The 23,575-nt window shown below is 42.3% G+C and overlaps 1 protein-coding gene across 1 annotated transcript; it reads right to left on the bottom strand.

Moving 5' to 3' along the window:
• Positions 1 to 13,879: 13,879 nt before the first annotated feature.
• gdf6a (growth differentiation factor 6a) lies at positions 13,880 to 20,472 on the bottom strand. The gene is made up of 2 exons (XM_010789944.1): positions 19,951 to 20,472; positions 13,880 to 15,917 (listed from the first exon to the last, which is right to left on the bottom strand). Exons 1-2 carry the CDS (start codon positions 20,309 to 20,311, stop codon positions 14,986 to 14,988), a joined length of 1,293 nt encoding a protein of 430 aa, XP_010788246.1. The 5' UTR covers positions 20,312 to 20,472; the 3' UTR covers positions 13,880 to 14,985.
• Between the last annotated feature and the right edge of the window lie 3,103 nt (positions 20,473 to 23,575).

Genomic DNA, 23,575 nt, shown 5'->3' with positions numbered 1-23,575 from the left:
TCGTGAGTTTCAGCCCGGCCAGAAAGTCCTTTTGCTGCTCCCCTCATCCAACAGCAAGCTTTTGACGAAGTGGCAAGGGCCATATGTCATCACACGGAAGATGGTTCCAGTCACCCATGAGATCAATCACCCAGAGAAGAAAAACCAAACAGACCTATGTTAGGAATTCAAATCAATGTTTTATGGCATCATTTAGTTTAAACATACCGTCAGCTTACAAGCTGTTTTATTCTTAAAACCAGAAGTTCTCGCACAATCTTAATGCCAAGCTTTTATTCTGAAAATCCTTCATCTCCGGTTAGCATTTAGCATGTGGCTAATATTCCTTTTTCTAGAGATGTGAATGTAGAAGTTAAAATGACACGGAATGTTGCACACCAAAACCTAATGACTTTAACACTACATCAATAGACGTCGAGATATTATTTTTGCTGAATATCAAATGAAGGTACAGTTTATTTTAATACATTTTGTTTCCAGACGTATGTGTCTACTATGACGACATCCGGGGCTACCGTAAATGATAACTGCCGTAAAGTACTTCCAGTATTACTAAAAGTAATGATTACAGCCGTTAAAATGCAATACATAAAAAGTCATGAAAGAGAATATGAGGAGAAAAGGCATGTTTAGTATTGAATGTACAATGTCTGAATCCTCTGTTATGCGCAACAACGGACATTAAAGATCGGAGGAGGGAGGACCCCCTACTAGGCCAACCGACAGATGAGGAGGAGCTAACGAAGGGTACATAACGAGCCGACGTGCGTGTTTGGGGTCTCTTTTTCTCCTCTCGAGACCCGGGAACACTGTTTTCTCAGAACCATCTTCTGCCTGTAACATTACCGCGCCATTTTTAATTAAAGTACCCATTTGAACCTTTCTCAGAGACTCCATTGTCTCTTACTTTTAAAGCTTCTCCCCTGGGCGCGAGAATAACGAATACCCTAATAGTACAGAAACCTTTGGTATCACGTCATCGATGCATTTCCCAATGTAGCAGATGACCGTATCCGTGTGTGTGTTGATGTTATTGTCACTCCAATCCGTAGATGCAAAGCAATCCTGCAGTGCTGAATCTGACTCCTCACTCCATCACTGTACTGTCCTTGTTACCGGTCTGTCCCTTTTAAGTTGCTGCCTGTCATCAGGCAGCAGCAGCAGTGAGATGTGGTCTGATTTGCCGAAGGGAGGGTGAGGGAGAGCCTTATATCCATGTCGAAAAGGGGAATAAACATGGTCCAGTATGTTTCACCCGCGCGTCGGGCAGCTGATGTGTTGGTAGTACTTTGGCAGGACCTTTTTCATGTTAGCGGTGTTAAAATCCCCGGCCACAACGAACTCTGCCTCTGGCCGTGAAGTCTCGGTCTTGTCAATAATCCCAAACAGCTGATCGAGTGCTGTTTTGTTGTCGGCTAGCGGCGGAATATACACTGCTGTAACCACAACAGATGTGAATTCTCTCGCGAGGTAAAAAGCCTGGCATGTGATCATGAGGTGCTCTAAATGAGCGGAACAGTCCGAAGAAATAACCCTCACATCTGTGCACCAGTTGTTATTAGTCATTACACACACACCGCCACCTTTACTTTCCCCCAGTTAACATTCCGGTCCTGACAAAAAAAAGTTAATCCGTCAGGAACAATGGCGGAGTCCGGGATCGCAGGGTTGAGCCAAGTCTCAGTGAGAATGAAGATGTTACAGTTCTTAATGTCCCGTTGAAAAGCAATCCGACTTCTGAGTTAATCTAGTTTATTTTCAATGGATTGAACATTAGCCAGAAGAATACTCGGAAGAGGGGGACGATTTTCTCGTTTCCTCAGTCTGATCAGCAACCCGGCGCGGGACCCTCGCTTGGTCTTCCTCCTGCGTCTCTCAGGTAGGACAGCAACAGGTAGCCATGGCAAATCTCCATTGTCTGTCGGTGGGTTATTGTCCACGAAGATTCGGATGTGAAGAAGTTCCTCTCTGCTATATTGTGTAGCAGAGTTGGTGCGGTCGGCTTGCATGTTGCGAACCATGTTAAAAGCAAAACGGCAAAAAGTTAATAAACACGCACAAAATACAAAAAAGGGCAAAGTTGGAGAGGAGCCAAACGACAATGCGGCCATCTTCACCGGCGCATTACAATTTGTTTCAGGTGCAATTGAAATGCAGTCATAGACAAGTGAATGGCACTCTGTAATGAAACTGTATCCATCAATGCAAAGGCTTGTTAAGAGTTTTGTATTCAAAAATGCTGAAAAGATGTTTCACTACTGTTCTGGTATTTTTATTATTTCATTTTTATGAGAACACATTTTTCCCCCTTCCCTTTTCCGTTGAGTTTCTCTGCCTCGGTTTACATTCTCTCTACTGCCGCCTCTTCTCCGGAGTTCAGCTGGAAGTGCTCTTTTTTCTCCACAAGAATTTTACGACTCTTGAATGAAGTGTTGAGACAGAAAACACTTAAAGCGGCGCTGGCAAAAAAAGATGGTGAACTGACAAACAGGGACACAAAGCCCTGGAGGAATGAGGAGGAGAGGGATGGAGACAGGGCAGGAAGAGAGAGTGTGTATTTGAGTACGGCCGACATATTTCAGCGCGATGACCTTGAGTTTCTACTTAGAGTCATTTCCAAATTTCCCAGGAAGTGTGTATCTGGCTTCCAGAGGACATATGGTGTTAAATGTACCTGCTCTGCCCAGTTGTGCTCCGCTTTGACGTTGATGAGCTACGTCTCACATGCTTAATGGTTCACAGCAGCCACTGCAGCATCTGTTCAATGTCTGTCTGGAGGGTGGATATGCATTTTTAGGGCCAATAAGGGACAGGGGCGGACGGAACAGTTCTCCCTAGATTAATCAGATTCAGTGCAATAACGCTGCAATCCTAGAAGTCTGAAGAGGAAACCTGGATCTTAATTCAGACTTGCGTTTGGAAGCCCTCTGAAGTAGACAAAGAGGTCATTTGAAAAAGCATCTGGATCCGGTGGCGTTCGGTGGAGTGAGTTCCCATCCAAAACCACCCTCAACCCAACCAACCCCCCGACCCCCTTTCCCCTGCAACCACCACCCTCGTCTGTTTATCATAGGATCTCCAACACACAATCAAACATGAAAGGATGAGTGCTCGCAAGAGCCTTTTTAGATTTTGTGGAAATGTGACATCTCTGGAAACATTTAGCCTGTCATAGCTGCTGCTGCTCTTCAAAGAGCGCCGAGCGGAATAGATTAATGTCGCTTCTGTAACAAACCTTCTTCCTGTCTGTCCTTTCCTACTAAACACGCTGGCTCCCTTTACTGTAACCATACACAGAGATTACTGACTGTATAGTAATAAGGCAGCAAATCATTTTAAGATGTGTGTGTGTGTGTGTGTGTGTGTGTGTGTGTGTGTGTGTGTGTGTGTGTGTGTGTGTGTGTGTGCGTGTGTGTGTGTAAGTGCATCAACGTTGTACACGGCCCTGATTTCCAACTGATAAGGCATTTGTGCTTGATTCTTATACAGCAACATTTTTGCTCCTGTATCCTATTATATAATCTAGATTAAGAGGAAGTCCTTGAGTAATGCCAACTAAATAGAAAAGGCATGTGGACTCGTACCATGCACTTGTTTGTCATGAGAGGAGATGGTTTGCAAATGTTACTGGATGTTTTATGAATACTGATCAATCGAAGTTTTTCATGATTATACGGCAAACCCATCATTGTATGTTTTTGAATGTTCTGATACAAATCCTCCTCAGACCACAGGAACTTTCATTGACCTTTAATTCAATACACTCTATGTCAGTGTACTGGACTGGAGAGACCATTCAAAAGCTGTAACAAGGATTATCTCGCATATTTACAATGTATGTGTTTCCTTCAATTGTCAAGTTGATTTTAAGCAAAGTGTAGTTTGTGGTATATAAAGGGTACACTATACGCATGGCTGTAATCTGCCAGTAAATTGAAGAAATCAGTTTTCAAAATTGAAACAAAACACGTTCTGTTGGCATTTAATGGGAGAGAATAGAAAAATGGTCTCCAGGACTTTGTTTCAATTGGGCTGGTTTCAAAGAGGAAATATTGTGCTAATTTCCAGGTTGATCTTTGTATTTTGTGCCTCTACTGTGACCTGTCTCCATGCTTTCATGTTCAAAAATGTCTTTATTTTTCTCCTACTGCCTGTGCTGCAGCACCTCTTTTCACCCTCTGTCTCCAACCAGAGCCCAGCCTGCTCTGATTGCTTAGCTGGCTGGCTCTGTTGTGATTGACTAGCCAATGGAAGCGCAAGTGGTACGAAAGTAAACAAAGGACTGCATTTGAGGTTTTTCAGGCGGGGAAAGAAACTCCCTCTGGAGGGAACTTTGGGACTTTAACCTTTGCAGACCATTTACATGCACAAAAACCTATTTAAAACAATATAGGAGAGGGAAAACCCAAAAAAACAAAATAATAGGGTCTCTTTAATTTTTACTTAATGTCATCAGTCAAGACATACATGTTGAAGCTATCAGACATGTTTCAGCAAATTATGGGAATATGCATTCAATCATATGAGTTAAATGTTGCCTACATCAGAACTTTTTCAGCAAAGGTGTTCGCATATCCCACTTTGACAAAGGCAAAAACCACCTCAAACTAGCCTAAAAAAACGTTTTAGGCCATGAGGGTGTGTGCATTTTCCATTCCTATACAGCCTTCTAATGTTATATTTCAAAATGTGCATAAAAATAGGTTGTGGAAACATAGCTAATGTAGCCTTATAGACCGGAGGGGGCAATGAGACAGACAGGAGAGAAAGAACTCAGGTTTCTGAAGAGTTCTGAAATCATTCAGAGGCTGAGCGGGCTAGTGTGTATGTTGCTAGCATGCTTACAGCTAACATCTGTGCAATTGCTACATTGGCTGTTTGGGGACATATAAAACAGAAGATTTGCTACGCTTTCTTTCCAAAAGTAAACTGATTTGCAGTTCTTTACCTCTTCAGAGGGTTTTGTGAAAGGAAGATCTCCCACAATACTCATGCTCAGCATCAATATTTACTAACGTTTCTGCCCCCCTGAAATGTGAGTATTATCAATAAATTGTGATGTTGAGCAATAGCAGTGTGGGAGATCTTCTCGAGGCTCAAGTAATACTTTCCAACGCACCTGCTGCATCAAAGAAAAATGAATGGTGACGTATCTCTTTTGAGCAAAAACTCAACAGAGGGTTACATTAAGAACATTTCTTAAAAGTAATAAATAAAAATAGGTCGAAGCTTAAAAGCATAAACATAGACCTTATATTGGACAGCATCTTGAGTGATTTTACAACTTTTTCATGTGGTTTATAAAAACAAAGGATATAAGTGAGGCAGTTCATCTTTACATTAGCTTTTCCTGTTAGTATTAGTTTGTCACTTCCTGTTTATTGTTGGGATTAGGTGTAATCAAATAAAAAACTAGATGGGCACTAGTTCAAAGACCTCCGCTAATGCTTATTCCATAAGTAAATGTGTGTATTCGCCTTTGATTTGGGTTCACTCCAAGATTGAATGGGTATTAAATTGGTACATGCTACACTCTTCAATCAAGATTTGTAAAAATCATAATCATGTGACAAACAGACAAACAGACCAACAATCAAAACATACCCTTATTGGCGGAGATAAATATCCTTGATAAATATATTTTGAGGTACTGTTAAGTGGAGGCCTTTTGCATTGGCCATTTTAAGCCAGAATAGCGACGACCTTCAGGGTCATATGATATGGTGGATGTATCTTGACCCAGGCATTATTTCCCATCCCCCAACTCTTAACAAAAGACCAACAATGTCTTGAGCCTAACAAGCCAACAAACAACATGTAACTGCAGAAATGCAATGGCTGGTGTAGTTTTACAAAAGTCCTCGGGACATCCGTTGCATGGTTAGAAAAAACCCAAACAACTTTTCCACGTGTGTCACAAGCAGGTAAAATCCACATAGTGCCTTTGCTGGATAATGTATAAATGACAGGACACGGTAAGAAAACTGTGTGCCTAGAACTGATCTAGCTTCCACTCAATGTACAATAAAACAGATTTCCATACACAAGGTTTTGCTTGTGTCTGTACTAGACATTTACTATAAAACCTAAATTCAAATTTCAATAAAGACATACCTATCCATTAAGATTAGTTTGAATTGGTAACATTTGAAACCTCCAAATGTACATCCTCTATAGGAAAACGATGCACACATATTCCTTGTAAAATCTACCTAACATAGGTACATACATAGTTGTATTGTCTTTCAATAAGGAGGCTGATGGTCGGACAGGGGTCAGAGGAACAGAGGCTGTAGACTTCAGATACAAACTGGGAGGTGAAGTGCTTCTGCTAATATAGACAGGCTATAATAAAAGACGAGAAAGAGACAAAAATAGGAGGCAGAGAGGGTCAGACAGAGAGAAAGGAATGCTGTTTACTCATTGCACTCATCCATAAGAGGGCTCCATCTCAACAGTCAGTCAGCCGGACGTAGCCTTGAGTTCAGCACCGCATCCAGCCAACACCCCCCCCTTTCTTCTCCAAAACACCCCCCCCCAAAACCCTAGACCGCCACCACTTTACCAACACAAAAAGATGCAGCACGGTACTTTCCTTTTCACCCTAGCATGCAGCTCCCCCCTTACCCCACCCAACACACACTCTCACACACACACACACACACACGCGTGCGCACACCCCCACACACACACACACAGACACACACAGACACACAAACACACACACACACACACACACACACACACCCCGAGCCTCCCTCCTTTTCCCACCTTTGTATCAGTTGAAAGGCATATGGTTACTGCCATCCGATTCCCCTCGGCTGAAAGTGCCTTTCACTTTACCGCAGTTCACAAAGGGGTCAGACTACGGCAAACAGAAATATTGTGTGAGAGTTCACTTTTTCTTGTGCCTGAGCTTAGAGATGTGAGACAGTCCCTGAAAAAGTTACATCTGGTCAAACAAACCTCACTCCATTCCTCATGCCAGAGCGGGAGAATTTATGCTGGAGTGAATAAAGAGTGGTATTTGGGAGAATTGACAGAAGCTAACCTCGGACATGGTCAGCCGTACATCATTCATTCAACTCCACATCCATGCACAGAGATTTCCACTCTAGGTCGGATTTCCTGATGTTGCTCAAAACAGATGCATTGGAAATTGGCTGTTCGGAGTAACAACTGTTGGATTTGTCTGTGAAGTCAAACAAAGAGACATCACAATGAGAAAATCAATCATCGCCGGGCAGGTGGGGCTGATAGGAGCGAGGTGTCAGAAATGTCACAGTGGCCGGTGTGTGTGTAACATGATGAGGCCGTGTTTCAGTCCAAACCCCAGGGTCCTCTGGGCTATCTAGTCTCTCCAGCTCCCTTTGTGCTACTCTGGTAAATCATTAATAATGAGTGTTCCTCTGCTGACCTTGTTTGCTAAAAGACTTGTACCTGACAACTTTGCACGCTAAAGGGAAACTATTTCTGACACAGAAACGGGACATATTCTTATTTTAGAAAACCTCCCTAAGCGACTCGTAGCGTAAGTTGAACTCTTTGAAACTTTCCGATCTATACCCGTGTCCCTATTGTTAACCCTAATAATTGTATCCATGAGTTGAGGGTACATTTCCATTCCACAGCCCTGTAATTAGGCTGCCTATTCAAGCACCAATTTATGGCCGATATTTTTTTTGGCATTAAAGTTACCGACCGAGCTGAAGATTTGATTTCCAAATGGGAACTCTGGGGAACCACACCAAAACAGCCTCTGGGAAAGAAACCGCACAGCCAAGGAGTCGTCAGCACTTCAAACACTTTACTGCCAGCTAAAAGAGATTAATTCTGAAAAGCTAAATGGTGTTTACTTTGCCCTTTATGATGGTTCATTTTAGTAGGATAACATTTGGTGAGAAAGTGTCAGGCTTGGTTTTACTCGAGGCCCGCTGCTTGCCCACAGACCGGGGACTCTTCGAGGAGATCTTCCCCCAGCAACACCCCCCTCCCCCCTTAGTTTACAGACTGACAACCGGCCTGGAAGTGTGCCTTGTTCCACAGGGCCATCAAACATGTATTCATCCCATAAGCTACTGCCAACAGCAGTGGGCACTACAGTGAGCTGAGCCAACGTAGGGCAACTCAGGCCGCAGTAATAGAAGATAAATGTAATGGCTTTTATGCATTTCTGTTTTGATGTGTTTATGTTTAAGGGAATGCGGTGTTAAGAGGTCACTACCCCTGAATGGAAGACTGCCTATGCACCATAAATCTGTCCCTCATTGTGAAGACAAAATGAAAATGGCCCCGTCATAAAACATCTGTAATGGCTCCATCCACCACCAACACATAATGGGGCAATTACCAAGAAGGGGGCTGGGACAGCAGGAAGCCTTTAGCTCTCTTTGGTTCACCACACAATGCTTTGGTGTATGTGTTTGTGTCTCATATGCGTATGCCTGTGTGTATGCATATGTTGCCGCTTCATTCAATCTTTGAATCGCGATCTGAAGGGATTAAAGGAGGCACGAAGCAAATCGTATTGCTTTTACCTGGTCATTGACCCTGTTCCCCACTCCGTCCATTCTGCGCAGTGACAGACGGGCACATCTAATCTGAAATTGCATTATTGATGCCTGATTCTTTGCGCGGGCCGGCCCGGGCCCTGCCTCTTCCACACCTCGTAATCAAGCATAATTGAGGTTAACTGTACGGCACGGCTGAAACGCTAGACAGGTAAGCCGCAGCCTCTCATGATTAATGTAGTGTGTTAGTGTTCTGGGCTCTGACCTTTTGAGATAGGCCAGGCACCATTTTTAAGTGAAAGCTCTGCCTCTGCCGAGTTGTAGAGTTGTCCATCAAGTCCTCCTGCCCCCCGCCGCCCAAAACTCCTCCACCCAACCAGCACCCCCACCTCTTCCAAAGTCAGATCCTTGTCTTGCTGCCTCATTGCCCCTGACCCATGTTTGTTTGCCTACATGTCTCGTTTTACAATGCAGAAATGCTCTTTACTGCACAGGGCCTTCTTTGAGTTTCTGCATGTTTTATAAAAATATATGAGCATTTAATGTGCAGAAAGGGTTGCACATTTTACTCAGAGATTCTTGGTTTTTCTATATTTTTGCTATTTCTAGGCTTCTATCGAGTCAATTTCCTTTTTAATTCCTGTCTTTTCCATTGACACTGCATTTCAAAGACCTAATTTGTCGTCCCGCGGGCCGAGTGCCTGAGACCAGTGAATGCCATTGTCCAGGCCCCTGTTGGTCAACGACCCTCCCTCTCTTCTCCACAAGCCTCCGCGGATGTGAATTGGCAACGAGGTCATGTCCTCGCCTTGCTCCCAAACATGAGCATTGTCAGAGTTAACTGAGTAAATTTGCTTTTGACTCAAGCTCATTCAGACCCTCACACAGAGACGCTGGACACAAAAAGATGAACTGCGAGCACACAAAAAGACCAGCTTCCTTTCTGCGGAGAGGTTTGCAAGGAAAATCAGAAGGTGTACTTGTTAATCAGGGATGGCGAAGGACCCAGGTCACCATCTGTAACATAGACCAGGGGTAGTAAATGGATGAGGAGGGGTGAAAGGGCACCCTCAGACATTCCCTTAGAAAATAAACAGAACAAAAGGGCTTTTCTGGACAGGTATTCCAAGTAGATCTATCAAGTTGACTAAAGTCGTTTTTCTGAGTTCATTAAATAATTTAATGCAAAGATAAGAAATGCATATAAGAGCAAGGTTCTACTGCAATTGAATAACAGCAATGGCTTCATTCTCACATTTCACACTTCCAGTTGGGGAGTGAGTTTAACGCAATTAGCAGGTTATCTGTGGAGAAGTGGAGGTGTCTGCTCTCTTCCTGTTACCGTATGGTCTGACAGGAGGGAGGAAGAGGCAGAGGAAGAGTCAGGCAGATACACCCATGGAGGAAACACCCTGATCTTTTGTTACAGGGTTGCTCTGTTTAGGGTTTATTTTCTGTTTCTGCTCAAACAGCAGCTGTCAAGTGCAGCCAACCACCGCTATCTTTATCTTTAACCCACAGAATGACTGTATATCAGTTACTCACCCAATATTACCTTGAATTCTTGAAGAAAACTTTGTATTTCTCGCATGCCTCCTTGGTACACAGGAATAAAGGAAAAACAGGAAAAAGGCTTGATGAATTTAGGTAAAGGGAGCTGAGTTTAATATCCTTTGAACATGTCCGGACAAGTTTCATGCTAGCGTGACTGTTAATGCAGAAGTGTTTTGTAGAGAACGTTTTTAGGAAAAATTCATGTTTTTTAGAAGTAGTAAGCATACGATGGGGTAAATTATACTTATTATACAGGTTATACTGCAGAAGTAGGAAAGGGATGTCTTGAAATGATTAGGCATTCATTGACGTTTTTCTTCGTTCAATGTGTACGCATTCGAGAAAAACAATGTTTCTTTAAAAGTTCAAGGTAACACAGGGGAAAACATTCACCTACAAATGGTAATTTTATCCATGGAGTATTCCCTTAAAATGTTTTACAATTATGTTCCCCTCAGGCAAACGATTTCTAAACAGTTCTACAGAACTAATTTTTGTTTTACAAAGGTAGAAATTGGATTATAAATGGATTGCAGGAGAGAGAAAAAAAGCAGTGACCTCTGCCTTTAAGGCACAAGCAAGTGTATTTAATGTTTGTAGCCGCCCCTGCCTTTGTGTTGAAGCCAGTGGTTCAATGAAAGGCGGCAGTAGGGGTCACTTCAGGCATCTGCTGCTCCCCTGCACCACTCATCTGTCCATCTGTGTACGCTGCTGCCCTTCTGTCCCCTCACATACACTCGCAGACACACAAATACAGGAAGATCCACTCCTTAAAGTTGCGTGTGAGCGTGGACACGTGAGTTCTGTCTGGGAGGTTTTATTCCGCATCTGTTTAGCGCACCATCTCGCATTGGCCCGAGTTCTTGGCTGGAGAAAGGTGTCAAGCTTTATAATAGAAGGAACTACAGTATCTGCAAACCATAATGGTGGGAAATAGAAGAAACCAGAGAAGGTGGGATCCCTCTAGAGGCAATAAAGAAAGAGAGGGAGAGTGAGGAGAGAAACAGTCAGTGAAAAATAAATAAGTTCTTGCTGGAGTTTATCAGTAGCAGTTTAAAAGCCAGGCCTTGGCAACGTCCAAGCTCTTTCTCTTCGACATTTAAATTGTATCCATGCAACAAATCAAAGCATGAGATCTAAGTCTCAGCTATAACATTTCTAATGCTCCTTAATGCCAGTTAAACAAATGTCTGCTTGCTTAGAGGTCCTCGCCATCTAAGAGATCAGGCTGATTTATGCCCTTCCTGTCGCTGATGAGGACATCACTGATAAAGGAGAGGTGATGCTCGAGGAACATTTACATCTTCATTCCAGCCAAGACTTTCTTTTTAAATCTCAGAGAGCCTCCTGGGAACTTCTACTCGGAGCAACACCTTTTAGATCTTCACTCGTGCAAGCCTTACAGATCTCAAAAGCCAAGCCTTTGCGCACAGATGTGGGGTGTCAAGACTATTTGTGTTTCTGACCAAGAGTACCCGTCTCTTCGCCAACTTGGGTTTGCTTAGACTAATATATTAGGAGCGAGTTTCAAATAAACACGACTCTCTGTTTTCGCCCTCTCTGCTCTCGCCGTGGAGCGGGGGGACAATAAGGCGGTTGTGATGAAGAACTTTATAGGAACATTTAACTTGAGAGTGAGGGATTGAAGCGGGTAAACAAAGCATTCCTTTCCCTTTCATCACCATTTAACTGTTCCCTTCACATTCACTCTCACCTCCAGGCCAGTGCCCACCAGACCGTGGAACTTGTCAAATAAATATAAATCAAAAAGAGAAAGGTTTATCCCACAGGTTTGCGTGAAGCTGCTTAGAAATGTAGACTTGATTGTGAAACATTACAGTAAATCTGAGCCAGAATCAGTTTAATGGTTTGCGGTGAAGTTAAATCCCCGGGAAACGGGATCACCGGGAATATACATCCAAACTATTCTTGTGTCCCAAGAAATATGTTAACAGGAAAAAGGGAAAAACTAGTTACGTTTACTGTAAACCAAATAGCTGCAATGTACAAACTATAGCAATCACTACAGAAACAGGTAAATGCTCTATGTGCTTCTTCATGGATGCAATTCTCAGATTTGTATTGGATGCAAAACTCAATGGTAACTTCCATGAGACCCCATAACTTCATATATTGGAGTCTGATTTGAATCAGACAAACAGAACACCAGTTTTGCATTGAAATAATTCAAAAGACGCAAACTGTGCTAACAGAACTCATGTCAAATTGATAAAAGTATTTTTTAAAAAGGCCTTTCTGTACCAAATTACGTTTGTTCATTCAAAGAATAAAATGCTATTTATGACTCCCATGATGCTGTACATAGCAGACAGAACACTTTTAATATTAATCCACAGCTATAGCGAATTGTATGTTATGTTCATTCTAATGTTGGTTAACAAATGGTTTTCTTTGGCCTCAATATACCACCAATAATACTTTGGAACCCATAGATTTATGAATATTTCTCCTTGTTTCTTGAACGACCAATTGGTTTTGACTGTAGTTTAAGTTGCACCTCAAGATTCCCAGCATAGTGTGGTTATCCTCCAAAGACAGAAAACCCTTCTTATTTTAGAAAACGAAATGCAATCCCTAATATGGTTTACTATTTCCACTTGAGAGCAGCAGGGATAGCATGGCTGGTGGTAGCACCCCGGCGATGGTGTTCCAGAAACATAGCCTGGAGGGCCATTTGGTATTACTCAGGGGAATGGTTGTTGTGTCAGTCATTTGCAGCGACCGCTAAAGAGTGCACTTAGCATCCTCTGTTTCCCCCAGCAAACATGTGGGGAGTGACATGATACTGTACAAGAGCCTGGACAACATATAACATTTCAAAGCAATTTCCTAATTGTTTCCAGGCCAAGGTCGATAGCCTATATGGAAGCAATCCCTTCTTTCAAACTTCTTTTTTTTCACATCCACAGATTGGGAAACATTAAAGTGTTAAGTAAACTTGACCCAGGCAGGCTAATTCATTGGGAAATAGCTGGGGTTTGTGCATTCAGTGCCATATCAATGACAGTCAGTCAGTGGATTTCTTTCCACTTGGTCACCATATGCTTATATGGTGACCAGTCACTGAATAATGACATTTGTTGTCTATGATGAGAGACTGTTTGCACAGGAGAAGGATAGATTAGCTAGCGTACCTTAGGGCTAAAATATAAACTCCTCTGTTCAACTCTTATTCTGGGGTTTATTTTAAAACTTAAAAGGCAACTATATGCCAATTTTCAAAATATCTACATGTTGTTCCTATAGTCCAGCAAAGTCAAAAGTATGTGTTAACTTGGACATCTCTTCCCAAATCAAAACACTACAGTGCTAAATCTTTAATGTGTAGGCTAATGTCATTAAGTCTTAAACTGCTCCAAAAACAATGGCTTGTTAATGGTGTTAGAGATTATCATAAGAGGAACCGGGGAACGTTATAAAAGGAAATGTTCAGTTTCAGAACTAAGAACTCTACAATAGTCAGTGTTTTTTAAATACAAATTTGAAAGAAAATGAGGTTGAAAGGTTTAAGCTTAAGAACGAAAATATATAAAATTATCAAACCTTCATTCAATTTTCATCTTATTTAGTTAATTTATTTTTTAAAACATAGTTTCTTGGCCTCTTAATCCCTCGTAAATGAATGCCCCAAATATTAGTATTTATTTAGGCATATAGCCTCTTGAAAGAACACTACAAAATAAATGCTTAACAAGGTTGCAAAGTGGAATTAATCATCAAAATTACCAGACTGTTAGAGTTTGTTTTGAATTTTATTTGTACAGTAATGGTGTGGAATATTATCCAGTAATATATGTATATAAATGATCTTATATATCATTGTAAAAGCTCTTTACACTCTAACTGAATGCACCTCAAAACTCAGATCCTATATGTAATAATGAGGTAGACATTAATAATGGTATTTTCCACCCTCTGCAAAAAAAAATATCGAATACACCTTAAATTACTCTTATCAACGTATGAAATATATGATTATCATGGAACTCTGTACATCACAAATAATAAAATAATAATAGAATAGAAATTATACCGATTTGAGTGCATTTTGTATATTTACAAAGAAATGCCGCGTTCTCATTTCTTCAATCGTTGCACTTTGTAAAGTTTTCGACTGTACAAAATATTTACAGCTCAAAAAAGGAAAAAAATGAACAGCAGTGCATTCAAAGCTAATGTGCATTTAAATATTGTCTCGTTCTGAGTCTTTATTTCTTATAATTCCGTCCTTATCAGACGAACTCTCGCTGACCGCGGGTCCTCAGTCAGCTGTGGAAGTGCATTTCGTAAAGATGCAGACTTTTGCGCAAAAAAGTTCGCCTCAGTATGTGTGCTTTTTTACTTTCTACTTTTTTTTTTACAACAGGCACAATGTCTGATTCTGTGTCCTTTTCCTGGTCTGGTGTAAGGCAAAACAAATCTCTTGAAGGCACCACCATCTTATCTCCTCTCCTCGGACCAGTCTGTGTGTGTGAGAGTGTGTGTTTGGTAGACCCTTTTATTGGAAAAGAGGCACTTCCTCGGGGCCTGTAATGACTCCAGCTGGACGGTGGCAATTACGGCCTGGATGCACATACCCAAAAGAGTCCGGCCTGGTATGCAGCATCACACGGCAGAGCTGCGAACAAAGCGCGGAGCCCACTGTCCCCTTGCCCCGGCACGAACAGGTGCACAGTCAATGGACTCCCATCCCGCCTTGTACTCATCCCGTGTGCCATATGGACACGTCTCTGGGAAACAAAAGCCTGTTGATAATTCGCGGATGGGAACCAAGGCACGTTAAGGCAGTGAATGATTGTGACTGTACTGAATAAATAGCAGATATCGCCTCTGTGTGCATCCCTTTTGACTTTCTCTTCAACCTGGGACCCATCTTTTTGAAGTGTTTATCTAGCGAGCGCTACCTGCACCCGCACTGCTCCACCACCATGTCCTCGTACTGTTTGTACACCACGTTATTGCCCGAGTCGATGTACAGGATGCTGATGGGGCTGAGTTTGGTGGGCACGCAGCAGCTCGGTGGGGTGCTGTTGGGGTCCATAGAGTTCATGAGCGTCTGTATGATTGCGTGGTTGGTGGGCTCCAGGTGAGACCTTAGGGGGAAGTCGCACACCCCCTCGCAGTGGTACGCCTCGTAATCCAGAGGCGCGATGATCCAATCGTCCCACCCGAGCTCCTTGAAATTCACGTGCAGCGCCTTTTTGCTGCACCGGGATTTGGATTTCTTTCCGTGCCTTTTCCCGTGCCGGTTGCTGAGCGCGGTCCTCCTCCGCCGCCGGGGCCCGTCTCCTTTCACCCCCAGCAAGGACGCTCCTTTCTCCACTACTTCCTCCTCGTTCTCCCCCCGCGACTTGATCTTCTCCTTCATCTCGTTGAACAGGTTCTCCCTCTTCTTGGAGCGCGTGTAGGCCACCAGGATGGCCTTCTCCTGTTGGGGCCGGCCCCCCCTGCCCAGACCCAGCTGCCTCAGGTCCACCTCGGTGTCCGTTTTGCGCAACGTGACGCGCAACTGGAAGCAGAGCTGGCCCCCCTGGTGATGCGGCTGATGGTAGTGATGCTGGTGCGCTTTGAACATATCCCACGCGTCCAGGACTTCCCACCCGGCCTTGGTGGAGTCCATTGGGTCCAGGGCCCGGGAGTCCAGCAGCCTGTCCGAGCGGCAGGGGTACAGCTGGATGTCGTAGAGGCCCGCCGTCTGCAGGGAAGTCTGCAGGTCCCCGGGCCCTCTCCGGAATATCCTTAATTCCGCCCCGACCAGCTCCTCTTTGTCTGAAAGGGTTGAGACATCAAACAGATACTTTTGTCTTCGCAGAGGAGAGTGCAAAAGATCGTCTGTAAGGATAAAAAGAAGAAAATAATTGCAGTCAGATTCACTTAGGGTGTACAGTGTTCAGAGAGGATGGAGGGGGGGAGCTCACGTTTTCCCACAGAGGCCTTCTCTCTCTCTTGAAACAAACTACAGATGACAAGTCCTCAGTTTGCAAAAAAAGAAATCAAAGTCAACACCACTTTTATTTATTGGTATGAACTGTCGAATTATAACTTTATTATCCTTAAAAACACAGATGTTCCTCTTAATTTGCCTTGATTTGATTACATGCTAATGTAATGCCCTTGAGTATAACTACATTAATTATGTATAATGCTAAATGAGGGTTTAGTTTACACAGCTTGCTTCTAGGCTTCCTCTCTAAAATTGTACTTCCTTAATTTCATTTCATGCACATTTGTTGCACATGTAATATTGCAATGCTAAGCACACAAGACATATACAGGGATATATCTAACCTTGCTCGTTCCAAAAAGTGAATATATATTTCTGTATCCACCTGCCATTTTAGCGCCAAGATTCGTTTTTGATTCCGCATTGAAAATAATCCAATAAAATCTGGCGACATTTGAATGCAACGCCACTTTTAACCAAAGCCAGCCTGTTTTAATGAAAATACTTCTGCTTTCATTTCACGTGATGACAGATTGATGATGAATTTTCAGCTCTTTGACAGAGTGGAAGTAAACTTTGTACTTCTTTGCAAAGTGTCTTAAATACCAGCAGCAGGCAGAACATCACAAATGTGGTGAGTTTCCAGAGATGTAAAGCAAAGAAAGAAAGAAAGAAAAAAACAACAACAAGGGGAAGGCCCTTGGGTGCTGCCAGACACAACGGACCAAAGGCGACATACTGTACACTCAAGGGAACAATACACAATTAATGCATTATTCCCTGCGGGACACCAGCAGGCCTGCGAATATTCCATCAGAGAGACATGAATATAACACTGTGGATCAAAAGCGTTTCCAAAACACGTGAGAAACTGCTTTTAACTAAGAAGAAGTGGTGTTTTTAAATGTTTTATCGAAATCATTTAGGTTTAGCAGGTTCAGCTTGCAGTTTATTAAAGTATAAATGAACATTTATAGGATTTTGCTGCCGTTAATATCCAATAAAACGAATAAATGTATCCATTATATATTCTATTTTGAAAAACACAAATATTTAACCCCTTTGTTTCATGATTAAACGCAGAATCCTTGGCAAGATTTGTCAGGGAAAATGCCATTAAATAAATCAATAAAAAGCTTTATCAAGTATATTTGTGTTTGGATATGTAAACTGATTTCAATTTTTAAATGTCCGATTTTTCCACTCATTAAAACACAGGGGTTAAACCTCAAAAGCCTAAAAGATAGTTGATGTGTGGTCTATTTTTCTGCAAAATAAAAGCATGTTGTCTCGCCTTACTGTCTCCATTTCATCTAAACGATAAGATAAATACATATATAAAATAAAAGTGGCATGCCTACATCTGAACCACCCTGTGATATCATTTGTAGGACTCTCTCTAAAGAGATATGTGAATGTAGTTGTCAGTTTCCCTCCATGAACCCTGCAGAGTTCCAACAGTAAAAGCAGATTGAAACCTCGTGTTCCTTTCAGTGACTTCGCGCGTATGGTCTGCATTAGGGTTCTTCTTTCCTTTTTTATAAGACCTCAAACAAATCGAATGCAAGTTCACCAAATAATTAACAGTTTTGAATTCCCAACTTCCTCATTAAAGCACTTCCCCTCTTAAATGTCATCTCATCCTGCCAACGACAACATTCACCTCCAAACTGCACGGAGCGACTGACACACTGCTGAAATTATTGAGAGATATTCGTGTTGACAGTTTAAAAAAAATGTCGAGGGCTTTTCTTAATTTCATTATTATGTAAAAATGTTTTTAAAAAAAAGCCAATTGTTTCCATTACGCGTAAGATGCTTGACGGTGGATAATTGGGAGAGAGAAACGCGGTGGACTTCTTTATTGCGGGGGTTAAACCGGCATCCTGTGCACTCTTGTCTGACCTTGTTGCTTGTATTTGAACAAATGCCGTCTAACACAGAGAGAGAGAGAGAGAGAGAGAGAGAGAGAGAGAAAGAGAGAGAGAGAGAGAGAGAGAGAGAGAGAGAGAGAGAGAGAGAGAGAGAGAGAGAACTGGGCTGCACTATCTGCGCTTTAATGAGTTACCCAAAGTGCCAAAACTAATTTTCATTTTTTTTTTCTGATCTTGCCATTTTCTCTGACCCCCAGGAAACACCCCTGCCTGGTTTTATAAGCACATTTTGTCTTCCTACACAAAGTGTGAAAGCCATAGAATCCATAGATCATAGGTGCACTGCGTAAAACCTGTCCCCGCGTGGATGAATAATGCGTAAAACCTGTTACTTCTTTACGCCTCAGGAGACCCATGTGCATTTCTTTTTTTCCCTGATGAAGGAGATTTAAATAACAAGCTGAGGTTCATTCTGCAGGTTAATGCAATGCAACACTTAGGGGGTGCTGGAGGAATCCCAAAAGAAACCAAAAGGCGTTTGAGCTGAGAGAACGGGAAGAAAAATTATTTTCCGTAATTAAAGTGGCGGTCGCAAAGGGAGGTTCCGCAGTTAGAAAATTAAAAAAATGTACCACTTCACAGCAAAGGAAGTGCTCTTTCTTTTTTTTCTCCCTCTTCGTTTTGTTGGTGATGTGCCCATCGTGGCCGGGCTGGGTCATTATGGTAGAATAGACAGTGTTTGATATGTTATGACATGAACACTCAATTAGATCACCGAGTTCAAATACTCCAATCAGCCGTTCGATGCCAAGCAGCTCTCAGAGGGTCCAGCTCGGGGTCAGAGTCAGTGACACATCACATCAGAATCACGGGAGAAAGTGAGGCGTTTTCATATCAAATGTGTTCACACTGCAAGAAGTGGGCACACGAAAGAGTCTTTTAGCTTTAAAACTCTGAAAAACCTATTTTTTTTACTCTGAAAATGGCATAAGACAGCCAAAATCAATGCAGTTTTGTAGCAAAATGTCACAAAAGTTCAATAAGACGAACTTCACTGACAAAAATCCTACAAACATTTTGTTATCAGTAGGCTATGCACTCTCAACGCAACACGTTGCCAGATAATATGATTTTAGCAATAAATAAATCCTAATGTGGATATTTTTTGCAGAGTTTCGGACCTGAGGGAATGCAAACAAAGATAGCTTTTATTTCTCCTGCAAAGATTAACTCGGTTTATGTCCCCCTGTGTGTGCTGGATGTGTTTGTGTTTGTCAGATTGTGTTTGTCCTCGCAGGCAGTCTAATCACTTGGTTACACATGTTAACTGACCCAAACACCTGCTTCTCACACCGCCCGAGCCGCTGTGCTACGGCCCCCAGCTCCCTTTGTGCGGCACAAATTGGCCAAAGTGGACCCAAAGTGGGCACCATGATGGCAACAGATTATATTTTTAACATTGGCAGGATTACGGTTAGTTAGTATCAGTTTGTGTTGAAAAAATATGGCTAATTTAAAAGGTTAGATTTAAAAAGAAATCAAAAAATTATACACCATGGTGTTTTCTTATAAATAAATAAAATTCTCCTATGAATTTTCGTGGAGTTTGGTAGCAGAGTAGTTATTGCTCCTGCCTGCGCTGACAGTGATTTACAGCCTTCATTTAGAGAGCGCCTTAATTAGTGTTTTACTGTCGTGTTACCCTGAGGTTAATTTAAGCGTAATATAAGTTAATACTCGGCAAAGTGACATGTTTCGAATAAAAGTTACGAATACTATCACAAAGCTGATCATGGACAACATATGAGACTGTAGCTTTCAAACGTTTGTTTTTTCAAACAATAATTTTTAGGATTTGTTGATATTTTATGCGCGTAAAATGCATTTGTACATCATTTTGCTTGATCTAAAACGTGCATAAATGTTGCTTTTTATAAACCTTTTAAAGCACGATTGGAGTTTCTATCTATGCAAAAGATTATATAAAATAAGGCCACAGAATTATGCAAAAAATGATCTGATAGAGCAGCATGTGACTGAAACCAACCTGTTCCTCTGTCCACAAAACTTGTTATGGTGTTGGCAGATTTAGAGGAGCGGAAAAAGCTTGCGTTAAGTCCGAGCTTCTCTGCAGCCGAGTATGTCCTGTATATGGAGAGCATGTATTCATGCGGCACAATAGAGTCCTTTGGGTCTTCTTTGTGGTGTCCCACGATGGGGTGCGTGGACGCGAAGATGTCTTTTAGGGTTTTGGATGACCTTTGTCCGTCCCGATGAGAGATCCGGGCTCCCCTGTTCCTCCTGGGCGCAGAGGGAGAGATGATAGCAGCAGACTGGAAACACGGTATATTCCCAAGGAAGACAAGGAGCAGGCCCAGATAAAGCGTAACGAGTCGATATGCGTCCATGGCTGGGAGTCACCGGGAGATGTTGAGGAAAAACTCTTAAATTCCCGCTCAGAGCAGTTGGATTCGTGGGGGCCGCCGGAGCCGGAGATGGTGTGCGCGTCAGGGTCGGAGAACTGCTACTTTTGCGCACTTCGGTTGCACCAGAAGAAGTGCGTTTTGCGCTCTGGACCCCAAACAAGAGCGGAGACTGTTGGGCCGAGAGAAACACGCCCACATGGTCGCTCAGTGCAGGGCTTCCCAAACAATCCCATGTCACACAGCTCCAAACAGACGCGCACTACAGCCAACCGACCGCCACAACACACAGACAGCAGTGTGGGATTGTTTGTGTTGGTGATGTTTTAACAGCCGAGAGCTGAACCCATCCACACAGCCCATAGAGGATAATGGTTGACTTATTTTAGATTAAAAAATGATAACAAGTGAATCAAACAATGTCAGCAATATTGCCCCTTCCTTAAAGACACATTAAAACTAAAATATCTGAGCAGTAGGCCTATAGAGCTGTTACTAAGAAGTGTATAGAGTTGACCAAAGAAGATGTATGTCAATACGATTTTCCTAAAACTCAAACTGAGTTATATAGTGCTCCTTATCACAAAGTCTGTGAGAGTCTGGAAGCTTTCAAGGACACATCAGATCAGATTAGATTAGATTAGATTAGATTTTACGCGCAGATACAGTGAACACACTGTGTGCAAAACTTCATACAGCATTATTTTTTAAAGAAACATCATGTAGCTGACTCTGACACATTAATTAAGAATATTTATCAAAAAGGAAATTAAATGGAATAAATATTATTTTTAAAAAGCAGTAGAAATGTCAGTAGGCCTATTTGTTATATTCATTGTGTCATATTGTGTTGAAGGGATAGAACATAAATCGAAACATAAACTCGTGAGGAAAATAATGGTTGGATAATCTGATGGAAGAGGTCTCGTGCATTTGAAGTGTGATCACAGTAAACCCAAAACATTAAGCCTTGATGTTTTGACTAATTTAAATGCATCACATTGTTTTTAAATAACAGCAGTGCCCTCCAGTGGACATTGTCATTTCTTACAACTCGATGAAAATTGCCGATAAAACGAGGACAAAATGCTGCATTCATGTCCCCTGGGAAACTCTGGTTGCAGGACTCTAATGTTTACATGTGTACATGTAGCTCTGTAAACTCACGCCATATATATCAGTCTCCGTTACGCTTTGGTTGGATTCCTTATTGGCGAAGCATGTTATTGTTTGCACCACATGAACACTTTTGGTATGCATTTCTTGTTCACTGGAAAATATATGTAGTTATACAGGCTAATAACAAAACAAGCAATGTCATGATTAAAAAACATTTATTGAACGTGTTATATCTACTAGTAAACAGGCAGTTTGTTATTGATGCAAGGTGGCTGAATTGGCCCCGCCCCCCTGTAAACAAACATATTGATTGGTGCCGCAAACGATCTCTTTGTTGGTCAAAACTATGACTCACAATAAGTGTAGTTTAACGAATAAAGTGTGCTAAGATAATAACAAATACTTACCAGAATAACATACTAAACACTTGCTCTCCTGTCTAGTCTGGCCCCACGGTCCGTCGCTGAAAAGAATCCTTGGGGTAACAACACCCTATTGTTATTTGTTATTGTTCCGGGTGGGTTTTCCTAGCAGGATGTATTTGGGAATGAGGAATCTCTGTTACATTTATATATAGTTTATTATAACGTTTCTTGAACACATTAATTATATATCATTAAATTAATATACGTTAGTTATTTTGGGGTGATGTTTGTTATTGTTTAACTTGTCTCTTGCATTTGATTGGGAACACATGTCTGACTGTAAAACCCCTGTCAATGGTACCTCCTAAATGTTGGGGCCTAAAACCCGGATGTAAGCTGCGTCTATCAAAATTATAAAAGTAGGGTAGACATGTGGATATTATCCGGCTGAACAAAACGTGATCCGTCTCTTAAATGTGTGTCAACCACAGACCTTATTTCGAGCTATTTTCCAAAATCCTATGGAGAAACTGCATTGCGTTTTTGACGAAGGAACCGGAAGGAGTTTACTTCTGGGTTTTAGGATGCGTCACTGCGGTTTCCTATTTATACTTTTGTAGCAACACTATTTTTATATAATGGCAAAGAAAGGGTTCAGAGTCTTTTCTTTTTTTCCTGTGTCATATGTGGCAGCACTGTTCAATGTTTCTTGAAAATATTACCCACTGTAGTATGTGACGTGTGAATAAACTCCAACTCTGTATCAACAACACTGTTGTGTAGCTTCAGTTAAATACTTATATGTGTGTAGATTAGAAAGAGGTAAGATAAAGGATCTGCAGTATCTTATGCAGTTTTATACAAGTAGAAGTGTGTATTTACCCGGTAGTAAGCTGTCAGTAATGGCTACGCCTCTCCATTTGGACTGGTAGATCTCGGCAGACTGGCAACTTTAAAAGTAGCTCTCGGTTCAAAAAAGGTTGGGCACCCCTGCTCTAGGGGGTTGCTGTGCCGTGTTTCTGTTAGAGACCAGCGCCCCCCTATAGCCCTCTTCAGGCACGTCCCTCCCCATCCTGTTCTGGATGCGTCCGTGAACACTGTGATGTAGGAGGTCACCCGCCGTGGACGCGCAGCGGCTGGAGCGCAGTGTTCACACATTTGCTGAACGTGCGTGGGGATAGGGAGTAGCCGAACGGTAATCTGTTGTACTCGTAGGCTATCCCCTGGAAGGCAAAACGCAGATACTTTCTGTGCTCTGGAGCAATTTCCACATGAAAGTATGCGTCTTTCAGGTCGATGGTGGTGAACCAATCGCCCGGTTCCACTAGCCCCATTAACTGTTTTATAGTTAACATGCGGAATTTTTTGCAGGCAATGTTCCGATTCAGGCTGCAGAGATCTAGAATAGGTCTGAATTCCCCTGTCTTCCTGAGAACCAGGAAGTACATGGAATAAAGACCCTTTTCTCTGTGCTGAGGGTGCACAATAGACACAGCCTGTTTTTGCACCAGGGTCTGAATCTCTGCCGAGAGGAAACCCATCTCCTCCTGGGATGATAGATTTTACCTCTCGCATGCCTTTGAATGGAGGTGGGATGCTGCAAAACTGGAGTGAATAACCCCGTTTCAGCATCTGACTCCTGTCCATCCACTTTGTTAACACACAGCTGAATTTCCATTCCATATACAGATATAGCACTCCAGATAGGACTCAAATGGGTGTGTCCCAGTCAAAAGCCCAGCGGATCCCAGTGGCTGGGGGGGTT

Source organism: Notothenia coriiceps, unplaced genomic scaffold (genome assembly GCF_000735185.1).
Source record: "Notothenia coriiceps isolate Sejong01 unplaced genomic scaffold, NC01 NC01_scaffold00033465, whole genome shotgun sequence".
Lineage (NCBI taxonomy): Eukaryota > Metazoa > Chordata > Actinopteri > Perciformes > Nototheniidae > Notothenia > Notothenia coriiceps.
This window is presented reverse-complemented; position numbering and strand designations above follow the sequence as displayed.

Bases quoted from the DNA above. Each gene is read 5' to 3' on its own strand.
- gdf6a (XM_010789944.1), bottom strand. From the start codon at position 20,311: ATGGACGCATATCGACTCGTTACGCTTTATCTGGGCCTGCTCCTTGTC. The intron at 15,918-19,950 runs GTTGGTTTCAGT...TTATCCTTACAG, and splicing joins TTTTGTGGACAGAGGAACAG to ACGATCTTTTGCACTCTCCT.